At 39.7% G+C, this 12159-nt stretch overlaps 1 protein-coding gene across 20 annotated transcripts in view; it reads right to left on the bottom strand.

Annotated features, from left to right (window-relative positions):
- Positions 1 to 2659: 2659 nt before the first annotated feature.
- The window catches only part of LOC117208878 (CUGBP Elav-like family member 4), a 535997-nt gene continuing 526497 nt past the window's right edge, over positions 2660 to 12159 (bottom strand). For 15 of the 20 annotated variants that reach the window (XM_033450368.1, XM_033450366.1, XM_033450372.1 and 12 more), the window contains 4 exons: positions 11851 to 11928; positions 6817 to 6975; positions 4867 to 5051; positions 2660 to 4615 (listed from right to left, as the gene is read on the bottom strand). In XM_033450368.1, the coding sequence (XP_033306259.1) occupies positions 4924 to 5051; positions 6817 to 6975; positions 11851 to 11928 (365 nt within the window). In that variant the 3' untranslated portion in view covers positions 2660 to 4615; positions 4867 to 4923. The remainder of the gene's footprint in view (positions 4616 to 4866; positions 5052 to 6816; positions 6976 to 11850; positions 11929 to 12159) is intronic. The other 5 variants (XM_033450377.1, XM_033450362.1, XM_033450371.1 and 2 more) reach the window with 3 other exon arrangements.

Consider the following 12159-nt stretch of genomic DNA (forward strand, 5'->3'; position numbering starts at 1 on the left):
AATAGGAAACTCGTAGACAAGTATCTAGCCGTAGCCCAATTCGCTCAGCTTGTCCGCTAATCGTCTTTGCCGGACGTGTACCGAGAGACGTGCACGATGCCATGAGAAATGAAACGCCGATCTATAGGATGTACCACTGTGCCGCAGACCTTCCTCACGGGCCCTGTATGCTCGCGATGCACGCATTCGCCTAATTATGTTTACGATCGTGCCGCTTACGCGATTCCATCAACGCTCGCGTACGCGTACTCAGAGGCCTACCGATCGCGCGATTGCTCTTACGGTCTGTGATTGGACCTCGGATTGGCAAACATATGGTTGCGTTAATTCCCAGTTCCTTCTCTTATATTTACCTTCGCCTTCGTGAACACATATTTCGGATTAGTTTGTTTAGCAAATTTGATTTGTGATCAGCCGGGTCTGTTACACGCGTTCCTGAGTTTCGTCTCTACGACCGATTCCCGAGTATCGCGATGCCTTTCCGCGTCGAATTGCCATCAAAACGCCGTCCAAAGAAGATCTCACTGGCAATCTCATTGTTATCATCGTCGTTAGATATCGTTTCGTCATGTTCGTTTTCCGTTGTGCATCGGTACAACGTCGCAAAGATGCTGCTCACACAACATTTTTCGTGACGTTCTTTCAGCATCGATGAATCTACGCCCGCGCTTTCGATACATCAGTCTATACATATATACATACATACATATATATGTGTGTATATATAGAAAATATATATTTATGTATATATGCCTTTAGACGAATTCAGTATTCCTAAAACTGACAAGAATATATACGTATATGCGTTTATCGCGTAGTATAAATTATGTATACGTCTTATAAAGTATTGTTGTAAGTAATTTATTTTTATTATTGTTATCATTGTTATTAGTATTATTGGTTACTGTTATTTATCAGTATTAATTGTTTTTTATATATATATATATATATGCGTATGCTAGTATAATAATATTTTATATCATCAATAACTAGCAAGCCATTCGAGCTCGTCACCGGAGGATAGTTTACAGCACACCCCTCTGTTTTAGTTTTAGTTTCGCAAGTACTTACTTTTACGCGCTACCACGTTCACGCGTGTGAACCACATACACGTATGTACCACGCCTTCGCATTAACTATGTATAGTAAATTTCGTACGTGTATGTGTGTGTATGTATAGATAAATGAAGTATAATAAGTAGTGTTCTTTTGCAATGATTCGTTTTCGTGTGCGAGTGTACGAACAGGCAACGTACTTTATGAACAGATGGAAAAGCAAGGAGAAGGGTTGCCTGCCCCTAAACTATAAGTACAGTATTTATACGTGCATATATAAATATAGAAATAAATATACGCATGCACACGTACGCGTACTTAGGTTACACAACTACGCGTGCTCGTATATTATTTTATATATTTATGTATATTTCTTTGTAGCATTTGTTATATTTATTTAAATAGCGTATAAATTTGAGATAGCTTTTAGTCGTGTCATAAATTGCGCCAGACTATAGCCGGTCCTCCCATTCCCTGTCCTTTGAAGTAATAATTTATTTCATGTTGATTTAGCTAAACTATAATAATTTACTAAGTCTCTAGTTTTTTTCTTTCAATCAATCAATATATATATATATATTTATATATTTATATATTTATATATTCATTTATTTATTCATTCATTTTATTTATATTATATTTCATATTTATAATATTTATATTTATATATTTATATACTCCTTCTTTAATAATTCATATTTATATATTTATATATAGAATAGTTGTTGGTACTTTGGTTGATTATTTCTGCTAGATCAGAGTTTTCTTCTCCGTTCCATCGCTCGCCTACGCTAGTTTTCCAGCGTGCTTTATGTATTTGATTTCGTTCTAATGACCCCCATTTTTCCTCCACTAACATCAATGCTCCGTCGCTGCTTCTTTACATGTGGCTTCCGCCCAGAATCGTATAAATCGAAGCTCGCGCGAAACTCTGTGATTCGACCGGGCATCGCTCGCTAAATGTCCAAATGTTTTATTTATCGTGCTTAAAAAAATATTCAATGTTCACATGAATATCGTCCGTTGCTAATCACATCGGTAGCCACAAATTTTGTGAACTCATACCAATGTAAGTACTTGCTGCCTGCTGTACTGTTCGATTTGCCCGGTGCAAACAATCCCTTAAAATCTCCCTAATCGTTCGTAATGAGGTATAAAACTGAATCGTGATAACAAGAAAGGCTAACGAAAACAAACAAGGAACAATACGTTCGAAAACAATGCCCAAATATCAATATATACGCGCGTATATTCGAGATATTTGTCGTATAAAATAAATTTGATACGTAAAACGCGACGTGTTTGGTCGCAAATTCTCAGGAACAACGTACTCCGATAAAATAAAGAAATTATATCCTCAGCGTGTCGTTAGCGAAATTATTCTAAAATGAAATTGCACTTGGTTTACCTGGAAACCTTTCGGAACAATAAATACTTCATTACCTAAATAGATTCGTTTAAATAGTCACTTTGGTTTAGAAAAGAAAATCTATACATCGCTTTACGCGAAAATTACGTCTTAAAATTAAGGCAAATAGTAAATAAATATTTTATGAGAAAACGCGTAAATTATTCCCGCCCGCCCCTCCCCCCCTCCCACCATTATGCCGAGTATAAAAATGACTAGACGTAGACTAGGTAAATAAAATAAAAAAGTAAAGCTCATTGCGTTCAGCTGGTTCAGACGATCTACTATTTCTTCCGCGTTTCCTCCTCTCTCTCCCCTATTATCGAATGGACAGAAACATTCTGCGCGAGATGGACTCGATCTTGTTAACGTCGTCGTCGTCGTGATCGTAGTAGTTTTCACCCTTTTGTTACTTTTGTTTTGTTTGGATAATCACAGCCTGGTTGACATTTCTCGGGCGATGCGTGACCGGTCAGTCAAACAAGAACGATTTTATGAATCGTCGAGCCATGAGAATGAACAACAACAGGATCCCGATCTTTTTTGGATCGCGAAGCGTAATGTGATCAGGTTGAACGATCCTTCGTTAAAAAAGGAACCCCGATGGATATAATTTCGGCCGGAAATTCGTTCGCACTTTTCGCTTAACGACCTAATCGTACTCTTAATAATGATGATCGTAATATAATAATGACGATGATGATAAAGGGGTAATAATAATAATAAATACTACGTTGGGTGAACGAGCGCCGTGGCGCGGACGACCGGACTTCGAAATGACTTCACTTTGACACGGCACTAACGATCCCTTTAAATTGTCTCGTATATAAAATCTACGGCGCGACGTACATACCTACGCCTTTGATAATCTTAACGTAAGAAGAACCGATAACCCGCGAATGTTGGGTCGGCACTGATTCATACATGTAGATACGTGTGTAAGTAGATGCGTGATGTGTGAGCTGTATGCGCGTGTTGTGCACGTGTGCGTGTGTCCGCGCGTGTATGTGCGTCGTTTGTATATATACCAGTGTAAATGTATGTAAATGCGTGTTCCATGTTCGGATTCGTAGTTTTCGTTTTAGAAATTTGTTCTTCTTTCTAGACGTTGCGTGAGACGAGCACCCTGTATACGTGATTGACAAATTTGCGTTAGGAGAGACCGCGAGCACTGTGCCGTCGGTCCTGCCCGAATACCACTAAACATAGTAAACGATCCTAACGACGTTGCTATATACGTGGTACGTATAATACGGTGATGACGCGTTCGCATACCGAACACACGACATCCAAACGGATTCGACGGTTTAACTGCGTTTTCAAATGAAAATTGGCAAAGTTGTTCGTAAACGAATAAGGAATTCAACCGATACACACACTGTATTTCTTGTTTTCTAGAGAATCTGAAGAGGTACTTTCTTTGGTATTGTATGGGTCGAATCGCAGTAATAGTTAACTTTTTTCAACAGTCGGTCGGCTACAATCGCCATGCCGTTTCGTCAGGAACTAAGAGTATTCTTTGGTTAGTGCTGGAAAGTCACCCGTCTTGAACGTTCACCGTGATTATCAAACTATATAGGAGATAGTGTGTCGTCGGAACGATAACCTGGTCGAGAGGCTCTAGGCTCTCGATATCTACTACTTCCCGGATGATCGGATCTTCAAAATCGTATTAGGATTAGAATGTCTTGTTGTAAGACGCGTATCGAATAATCGTTCGTATCTCGATACGAATCCTCGTTTGGCAGTAGGGATCGAGAGTGAAGAACGGAAAAATGTATAAAATAGAATAAGATGTAGGAAAATAGAAAGAACTGGATGAAAAAGATCGACGTGTTCTCCGTTCTTAGTAAAGAATTTGTCGTATCCGAGCATCCGAGAAATCGTTTGAAGCGTGAATCCTACTCGCGTTTGGTTTCTCGGACTGGGTTCAGTGCTGGACATCCAATGTTTCATTAGCATCAGCCTGCCTCTTCGTCCTCGCCGCGTGGCTGCCGGCGAAGTCAATCTACTGACTTCTAATTTTTATACTCTAATTAAATTATCTAACTAGTATACTAGATTATTATAGTGGAGAGCGTTGTAACGGTGATTCAAACTCATCACTTCTGATCGTCGAGCGTTCAATAAGCCCGTGTTCTTGTACGACATCTGTAATTAGAAAGGGTCCATACTATTTAACCATCGTCGATACATTATGAGGATCTTTTTACGGTAATCTATCAGTCTAAAATCTAACAATCTGAATATCGATAGCGATACCACTAACGATTATTTATACTTGGCACACTGAGGCAACTATATAAAAATTACTGGATTCGTCTTTTGATCAAATACGAAATAGAACTGGAAATTTCCAAGGAGGATGTATTTCATTATTCGGGAACTTTCTTCAAACTTACTCTGTGGGTTATGATGTAGGGTGCGTATCGTCCAGTTTCTCTAAGCTAGGACTTTGGTTAGTATGGCCGGCTTGCGTCCTTGGGCCTCTTTAACTGGACTTTTAAACGCTTCATCCCTATCTGGAAGCCATTCATCGCTTGAATCGCTGTCTGTGCGCTCGCTGGATTATCGAACGACACGAAACCTGAAAGAACCGAATCGTCAATTATTTTAATCGATAAAACAGAATATTTACGCGTTATTGACATTTAATAGTTTAAAAGATTAGTAACAAGTTGAACACGTCCTTTTAATAAAAAAAATCTTTCGTTAAAAAAAGACTTTATTTCGGAAAATAGGACAAAATTCTGTATCGAGGTAATACAGCTAGAAATATCGATTATATCCCAACCATAATACGAGAATCTTTCCACCGCAACGGCTGACCTGAAATTGTTCTTGAATTGAGATTAAAAGAAATTAGTTACGATATTTTTCGACTTACGATGAAAACGGGAAGTTGAATATCGACACCTGAGGGCATCTGATTATCGCAAAAGGGTACTCGCTGGCTAACCAGTGATTTAGATTAGCTGATTCGCCGCGAGGAATAAAAAGTTTTCTGCGAAGGGACCTCGGTACTATCATCAAAGTTTTATCGAGAATAAGAGAAAGGGAGAGGGAAAGAGAGAAGGTGCACGATAACGAAGCTCTTAACAACAGAAGCGCCGCTGAAAGGTCATCAGGGCCCTCCCAGTTTAAGCCAATTTTGACCATTAGCCCCGATCCAATTTTAGTTTTGCCATCATGGCGGCCTACTGCCTGACCAATCGCGGCTCTTCATCGCTCGGCGACCACCGCTTTTACTCGGAGTTCGTAAATTACTTTTACTAGGTGACTGAAGAGGCTTTAACCCTTGTTCGATGAAAAAGTATCCCTTTACCGTTTTCTTCCCCCAAAATTCTTTCTTCCGTTGAATTCCAAGAAAATAATATCGTGCGTCGTTATTTATATCGTACGATTACAGACGAATCGCGTTACACGCAAAAACGTACATATACGCGTCTATGTAGATTATAATGCTCGAAGCATTTTCATTCCTCTTTTTTCGTTACGTTGTAGAACTTCTTTCACGGAAGTTGATCACAACGTCGATATCAAAGTATGCATCGTGAATGAACGATATGTTCACTTTGGACGTGCCTTTTTCATCAATGTCTCGATAATTACACGCAGAACGACACACAACGAAACCGAGAATATAACGACCACTGTCCTTTCAACGATGAAATTCATCCGGCTGTATAGGCCATAATAATCGGCAGCGATAGGCAGAAAAATATTAATCGCGCTAGTTACGAATGAATAGACTAAGAGGAATATCAGCGAATATATCCGTCCAATTATCTGCACTCATATTTCAGCATCCTTTCAAGGTACAATTAATCAAAGCTACCACTGGTACGTTTTTCAGCGCTTTTGTTTCAATCCCTTCTGATTAACCAAAAGGACTACCACCTAGTTTCATTCGAGTCACAGTCGGACGTGTATTCATATTTAATGAAGAATTTTCGTCTCATGGACTTGTAAAATGCACATTAATTTTTTATACCTACAGAGATGGATCGAATACTTTTATACAAATATGTTGCGAACACAACGTCTTATTCGAATACCGTTCGATACGATACGAAATAAAAATGAACCTGTTGGATTTTTAAGAGATCGTTAAAAGCGCGCTTATCGCTGGTAATTACTACCAACTTATAAAAATGATTTTACGAACGTTCGCCTTCGTTGTGCGACTTTGATCCTTTGTCCAAGTGATCGGTATCGATATTGCCGAGACTTTACCAAACCGTCCTACCTTTGGAAGATATCACCATCGAACCGTCTAGCTGTTCAACGGTATTTTGTTTCTCTCTTCCGTGGGCCACTCTTCGCGTGTTTTGTGGAAATGACACACTTACCGAAGCATTTGCTCTGGTTGGTGGCCCGATCGATGAAAACCTTGGACGATATGACGTTGCCAAAGGGGATGAACATCTGCATGAGCTCACCATCTCCAAACTCCTGAGGCAGGTGGTAGATGAATAGGTTGCAGCCTTCAGGTCCTGAGATAGAGCATCCTACCATATAAATCAGAGCACATCTAAACATCTAAACTTGAAGTATAATACTCAAGTTAAAATGTTAGTTCTGGATGAGTTTCGTTCTTCGCAACATAATGATTTCGACGCGACAGGAGAGCCACCTCGCGTCAGCGAGTATGCACACATTGCTCTCTTCTCGTTCTTCCCGATTCTCGTCTGGATGCGTTTTTGATGAATGAAGATGAAGATTCGTGATCGTTTCTCGATGACAATCTGATTTCTCTCTCGTCGCACGGAAATGTGAAGGACGATTTGCACATGGTGAATATTCTTTTTCTTTTTTAATGAATCACGTGACAGGGGATGTTCGGATAGGAGCATTAAACGAAACGCGAAGAAAGTGAAATTCAACTGAAATAAAGAAGGGAGGGGAGGAAGATGAGACGGGAGATGAAGGGAATGGATTGAACGAAGGAATAGAGGTGCGTGATTGCCGACGAAGAGAGTAATGATTAGAATGTCACGATGATGTCTGTTACGGCAATGAGCTTTTTCGCGGTTCAAGTAACGTTGAGTATTTATACTTTCAAATATACAAACACACAACACTGGGATTCACAACACAATGACGAGCGAGGTGAAGGGTATTTTTTAATGAATGCAAATGGGATGTAAGGAGTGTGGTGACAGTGATGATACTGATTACGATGGTGCGACACTTTGCATGAGATTGCCAGACATGTTAATCCGTCGTCTTATTACTACGAAGTTTAATATTCGTGATACAAGTACGAAAGTGAATGAGTAAGATAGGTTACGTAAAAATTCGCTAGATAACGTGTTGTTTCTTTTCGAGAAAAAAAAAAAAAAAATCAATAACGCTTTTCACCAATGACGAAGCAACTATATAAATTTCCTCGGTAAAATTTTGTCGAGCCAATGCCTTATCTTCAGCTTTCTAGACAATTCATTCTCTCATTTTTAACCCAACTTTCACAAAAGTCCTCCGTCAATTAACGATGACGAATCATCGTACGTATTCGTGAAATTTCATTAAAGTTTAAAATGATACGCAATTCCTTCTCCAATTAGATTGTAGAGCTTTCGTCGGATAACGAAAAATTCTCTTGTTACTTTATGTCAGCCGCAAAAGATATAAAGACACCGACGATTAATACGTCCGTGGAGGAAAGTCCAACGGAAGAAGCAAAGTAAGGGTCGGAATAACGAGAGTCCAAATACGGATTTAGCTAATTTCACTGAACTTTATAACTCCGACGTCAATTAGCGGCGATTATGACCATGGAAACTTCAGCTCTTTTGGCCTGCGCTTCTCTCAGCTAACGGACGCATTTAAGTAATGAGATGGCTGCCACTCAACTTTTAGGATGCTACTCATCGCGACTCGTTCGTTCCTCGCCGAGATTCGCCCTTCTGTCACTTCTACACCTTTACGAACGAACGTTACCGTGTCGAATTACCACAAGAGAGTGCAATTGTCCGTTTCCAGTTCCGCGAACGATCACGGGTCTCGTTCATTTCATAGTTCTTAGTCAATTATAGCTCTTTCTATTGCTTTCTAAATGACTATCGGCGGTCGACTGACTTTTACAACTGCTTCAGAGATTAATTCTGTCGTGATTCTAGAGAAAGTTTCCTATGAAATTAGAGAAATAATTGTAGAATCTGTTTAAAGTATAGGGTGAAGTGGAAAATGTCGGATTAACGGAAACAACGAACCGATGGAGATACACGTGGAATCAATGTATTATTACGACGACGATGGTTAATCGGTTTCAACGATGAATGAATAGGTACGTATATCGAGCGAGGGATTAAAATTTGAAGAATGACGTAACATTGTCGTTTCCGCGTATTCGTGAAAATTGACGTACAAATAATTCGAGAGACAGAATATTTTACAAAATTTTAGCATCTCGTTTCGAATGTTCGTATTCAACTACAATTTCTAGGAGCTTTCAAAGCTTTATTGCACGTAATTACAGCAGGAAAAAGCATAATTACGAAACGGATAAAATATAAAAATATTGAGTTTTACAAATAGAAGAAGCTACCTCGAACGGATTTAAGTTTTAGGAATAATTCTCCGATGAAAATTCGTTTATCGCGATACAGGTTTAGCGAGTGTCGTACTGTTGCGCGAAGTTTAAGGAAAGTAGAGATAAACTCTATATCTACATCGTTTGAACGTGTCTCGTGGTTTACACGAAGAACGGGAAATGTTCTCTTTTTCGCGAGCACCGACTTCGTCTCGGTAATAACTCGATCGTAGTTGTCACGTGAAACCCAAATTAGAGCCGGTGTCGACGGGTTTCCGGTTCCGACGAAGGGGAGAATGGAGGAGGAATTGCGGTGGACGCCGGAATCACGAAGAACGAGCCATAAATTTAACCACGTCGTCGTGCCATGCGATCGTTGATTCTGAAATTGGTTTTCGACTCTCTAATTGGCCCACGCGCGGGACGTGCACGCGAATTTAATGAAAGCAACACCTCCCCCAAACCCGAGGGAGAGAAGTAGTATCTACGAGCAGACTAAAGCGTTAAGATGAGTATCCACTGAACCTGATATTCCACTGCTTGAACATTTTTTTCTTCGAACGGCATTCTTTCGCACATATTTTTATCCGAGTGATTCGAGCTTACAAATGTATGCAGAGTAGCCATTAATATTTTATGTATTTTCGTATTTATACAAACGTGTGCACAACTAAATGTCCAACGAAAGGGGCATATACGTTTTTTCATACAAATGTTCAGAGTGCCCGAACACCTTTACAACGATCGAAGATAAAGAATTTCATAACTCAAAATTTAAAATTCGGTATCTATTACAGAGAATTGATATACGTGATGATGGTATTTAGCTATGTATCGATCAACACCCGTAATAAGTGCACAGTCCATATACATATAACAAGATGTACGATTGATCGTCATAAGAAAGCAAAGATCATTGTTGGTTGACAGCGCAACACCGAACACAGCTAGGAATAATTACATTGAGTACAACGAAAACACACCGATGTATACCCATCTATGTATATAAAGAATGAACGTAGAGCTTTCACGAAACGCTCAGAATATCGTGGTACAACTATTGTTTACGAGAAGAGAGAGGTACGAACACCGAGAACACCTTATGAGACGTATAATACATTAAGAACATACTAAAGAAGCAAAAATGATGAACGAAGCGACACTAAGTATAAAATTGATAACGATGTCATGCAATGATGACAGAATAAACGATATCGTTCTTCTGATGTCGCCGTCACGTCTGCTTCCATTAGGATAGGTTGCCGCTCTCTTTTAATTTCAACATCCACGTCACTTGTTTCAGAAGTAAATAAATCGAAATCGGATTTAGAACGATCGTACAGCGAAATTAACTTCGATATACACGACACATTCGCCCTGATAAGTATTTTTTGCCTCGAGTATTTTGAACGATGATGTTCAAATTTCCACTTAATCTTTGCTCTCTAGTCTGTATCTAAAAGTAAAATATTATAATAAAACTGCTCTGCATAAAGTTATTTCCAAAATTTATTATTACTACATTAAATTAATATTATCGCTAAGTAACGCATTTACATAAAATACGAGCGCTTTTACGATTGATAGTAAGAACTCTTTATTCGGAACGTTATGTGGTAATTTTCATAGTAGCGAATGTGTAAAACGATAAAATGTATCTCATGATAACATGTTACGAGAATGTATCAACGAGATACTGTGCGTTCGGAAAAGCAGGCGAAAAGCGGCGCTGGAAGAGAGCAGAAAATAGGGATATCGAGGAGGCCTGGAAGCGTGGGAGGGGCAACGCTGTCGCGGTAAACTTCCCATTATCCTACAATGTAACAACGGATCGCCGGCAGGCGTAACGGCAAAGTAATTAAAACTTTCGTTTTATTTGCATTATCTCATTGTTAGGCGTCGTATATTCTAATAATGGCGAGTTGTTAATTGCAATTAGGCGCTGGCTCGGCTCACCCTACCCTCTCTTTCTTTTCTGCCGCTTATCCGCCATCTTTAATCCTCACTCGTTTTCTTCGTTCTTTTTTTTTTCTCTCATTCCTATAGATAACGTTGACGAATGATCTGCTCTTTCGTCTGTCCTTTCTTGCGACGACATCGATTTCGATTAATCTTGCGCATTCAATTCGAGTCAATTGACTTAATTAATGCGTTGCCCCTCGGTCCCTGTCGTCGAGAAAACGGAGCGAACGCCGCTAGGATTAGTCGGGCAGGCGAAAGACACGACGCAAATTCACGGACACGAGATGTTGAAAGTTCATTCTTTCGTTATCTTGTCAGTAATTAACGGACGAAACACGATGCGACCGAGGAGACCTGTCTTGTGCAGCTTCCATAGCGGAGAAACCCGACTATTCTCGCAGTATCGACGGGCCAAAATATAACGGTTCCATGAAAGTTCGCGAACGGTTGTAAGTCATCCTTCATCTTTATCGCTATGATTAAACTAAAAATGACCGCAACCATACATGGTCGAATTAAAAAGAACGCGTTCATTTTTCCGAGCTTCTTACCAAAAGAAATGTAACCGCGTTATTGGCTCCTTCCGATGCTTGCTCGTTATCTCGTTACGATCAGTCGTTACTGACAAATCACGTTCTTTTGTAAAGTATTAGAGAACTTTATTCGAGAGATTTCGCAGAGAAAGATCTCTTGGTAGAGCGAGATTTTTACGTACTTCAACAGATGTAAAAAGAAACCACCCGTAGTAATCAATGGTACACCTTGTACGACGTAACAACGAAGGATAAACTCGTGTCTGGACATTTGGGAGCTGGATCTACAATCTTAGGACTACAATCATTCGTGTTTACAGTCAACAGTTAGACGTTGATGAGTGTTTTCTACTTACCTTCCCTCTGCGTGGGTGCCACGGCGGTCATCGGCTGAGGAATAGCTTGAGGAAACTGGCCGTAGACGGCGGGATAAGCTGCGACAGTAACAAATAACAAATACATCATGATGTGTCCACATCTATACACGTAGTGCATGCTGTTCTTATCGTTCCTATTTCGTTTCCATAAAACACAGCTTCTCGTGGCCATCAGTGTTTTCGTGTAAAATAAAAGTAAAATTATGTTGCGTTGGAGACCTTTCGATTTCTCACATAGTGATTTACGTTTCCCATGCGACTGCTCGAATCCGATAAAATAAGAAAGAC

Source organism: Bombus bifarius, unplaced genomic scaffold, assembly GCF_011952205.1.
Source record: "Bombus bifarius isolate JDL3187 unplaced genomic scaffold, Bbif_JDL3187 scf7180000008163, whole genome shotgun sequence".
NCBI lineage: Eukaryota > Metazoa > Arthropoda > Insecta > Hymenoptera > Apidae > Bombus > Bombus bifarius.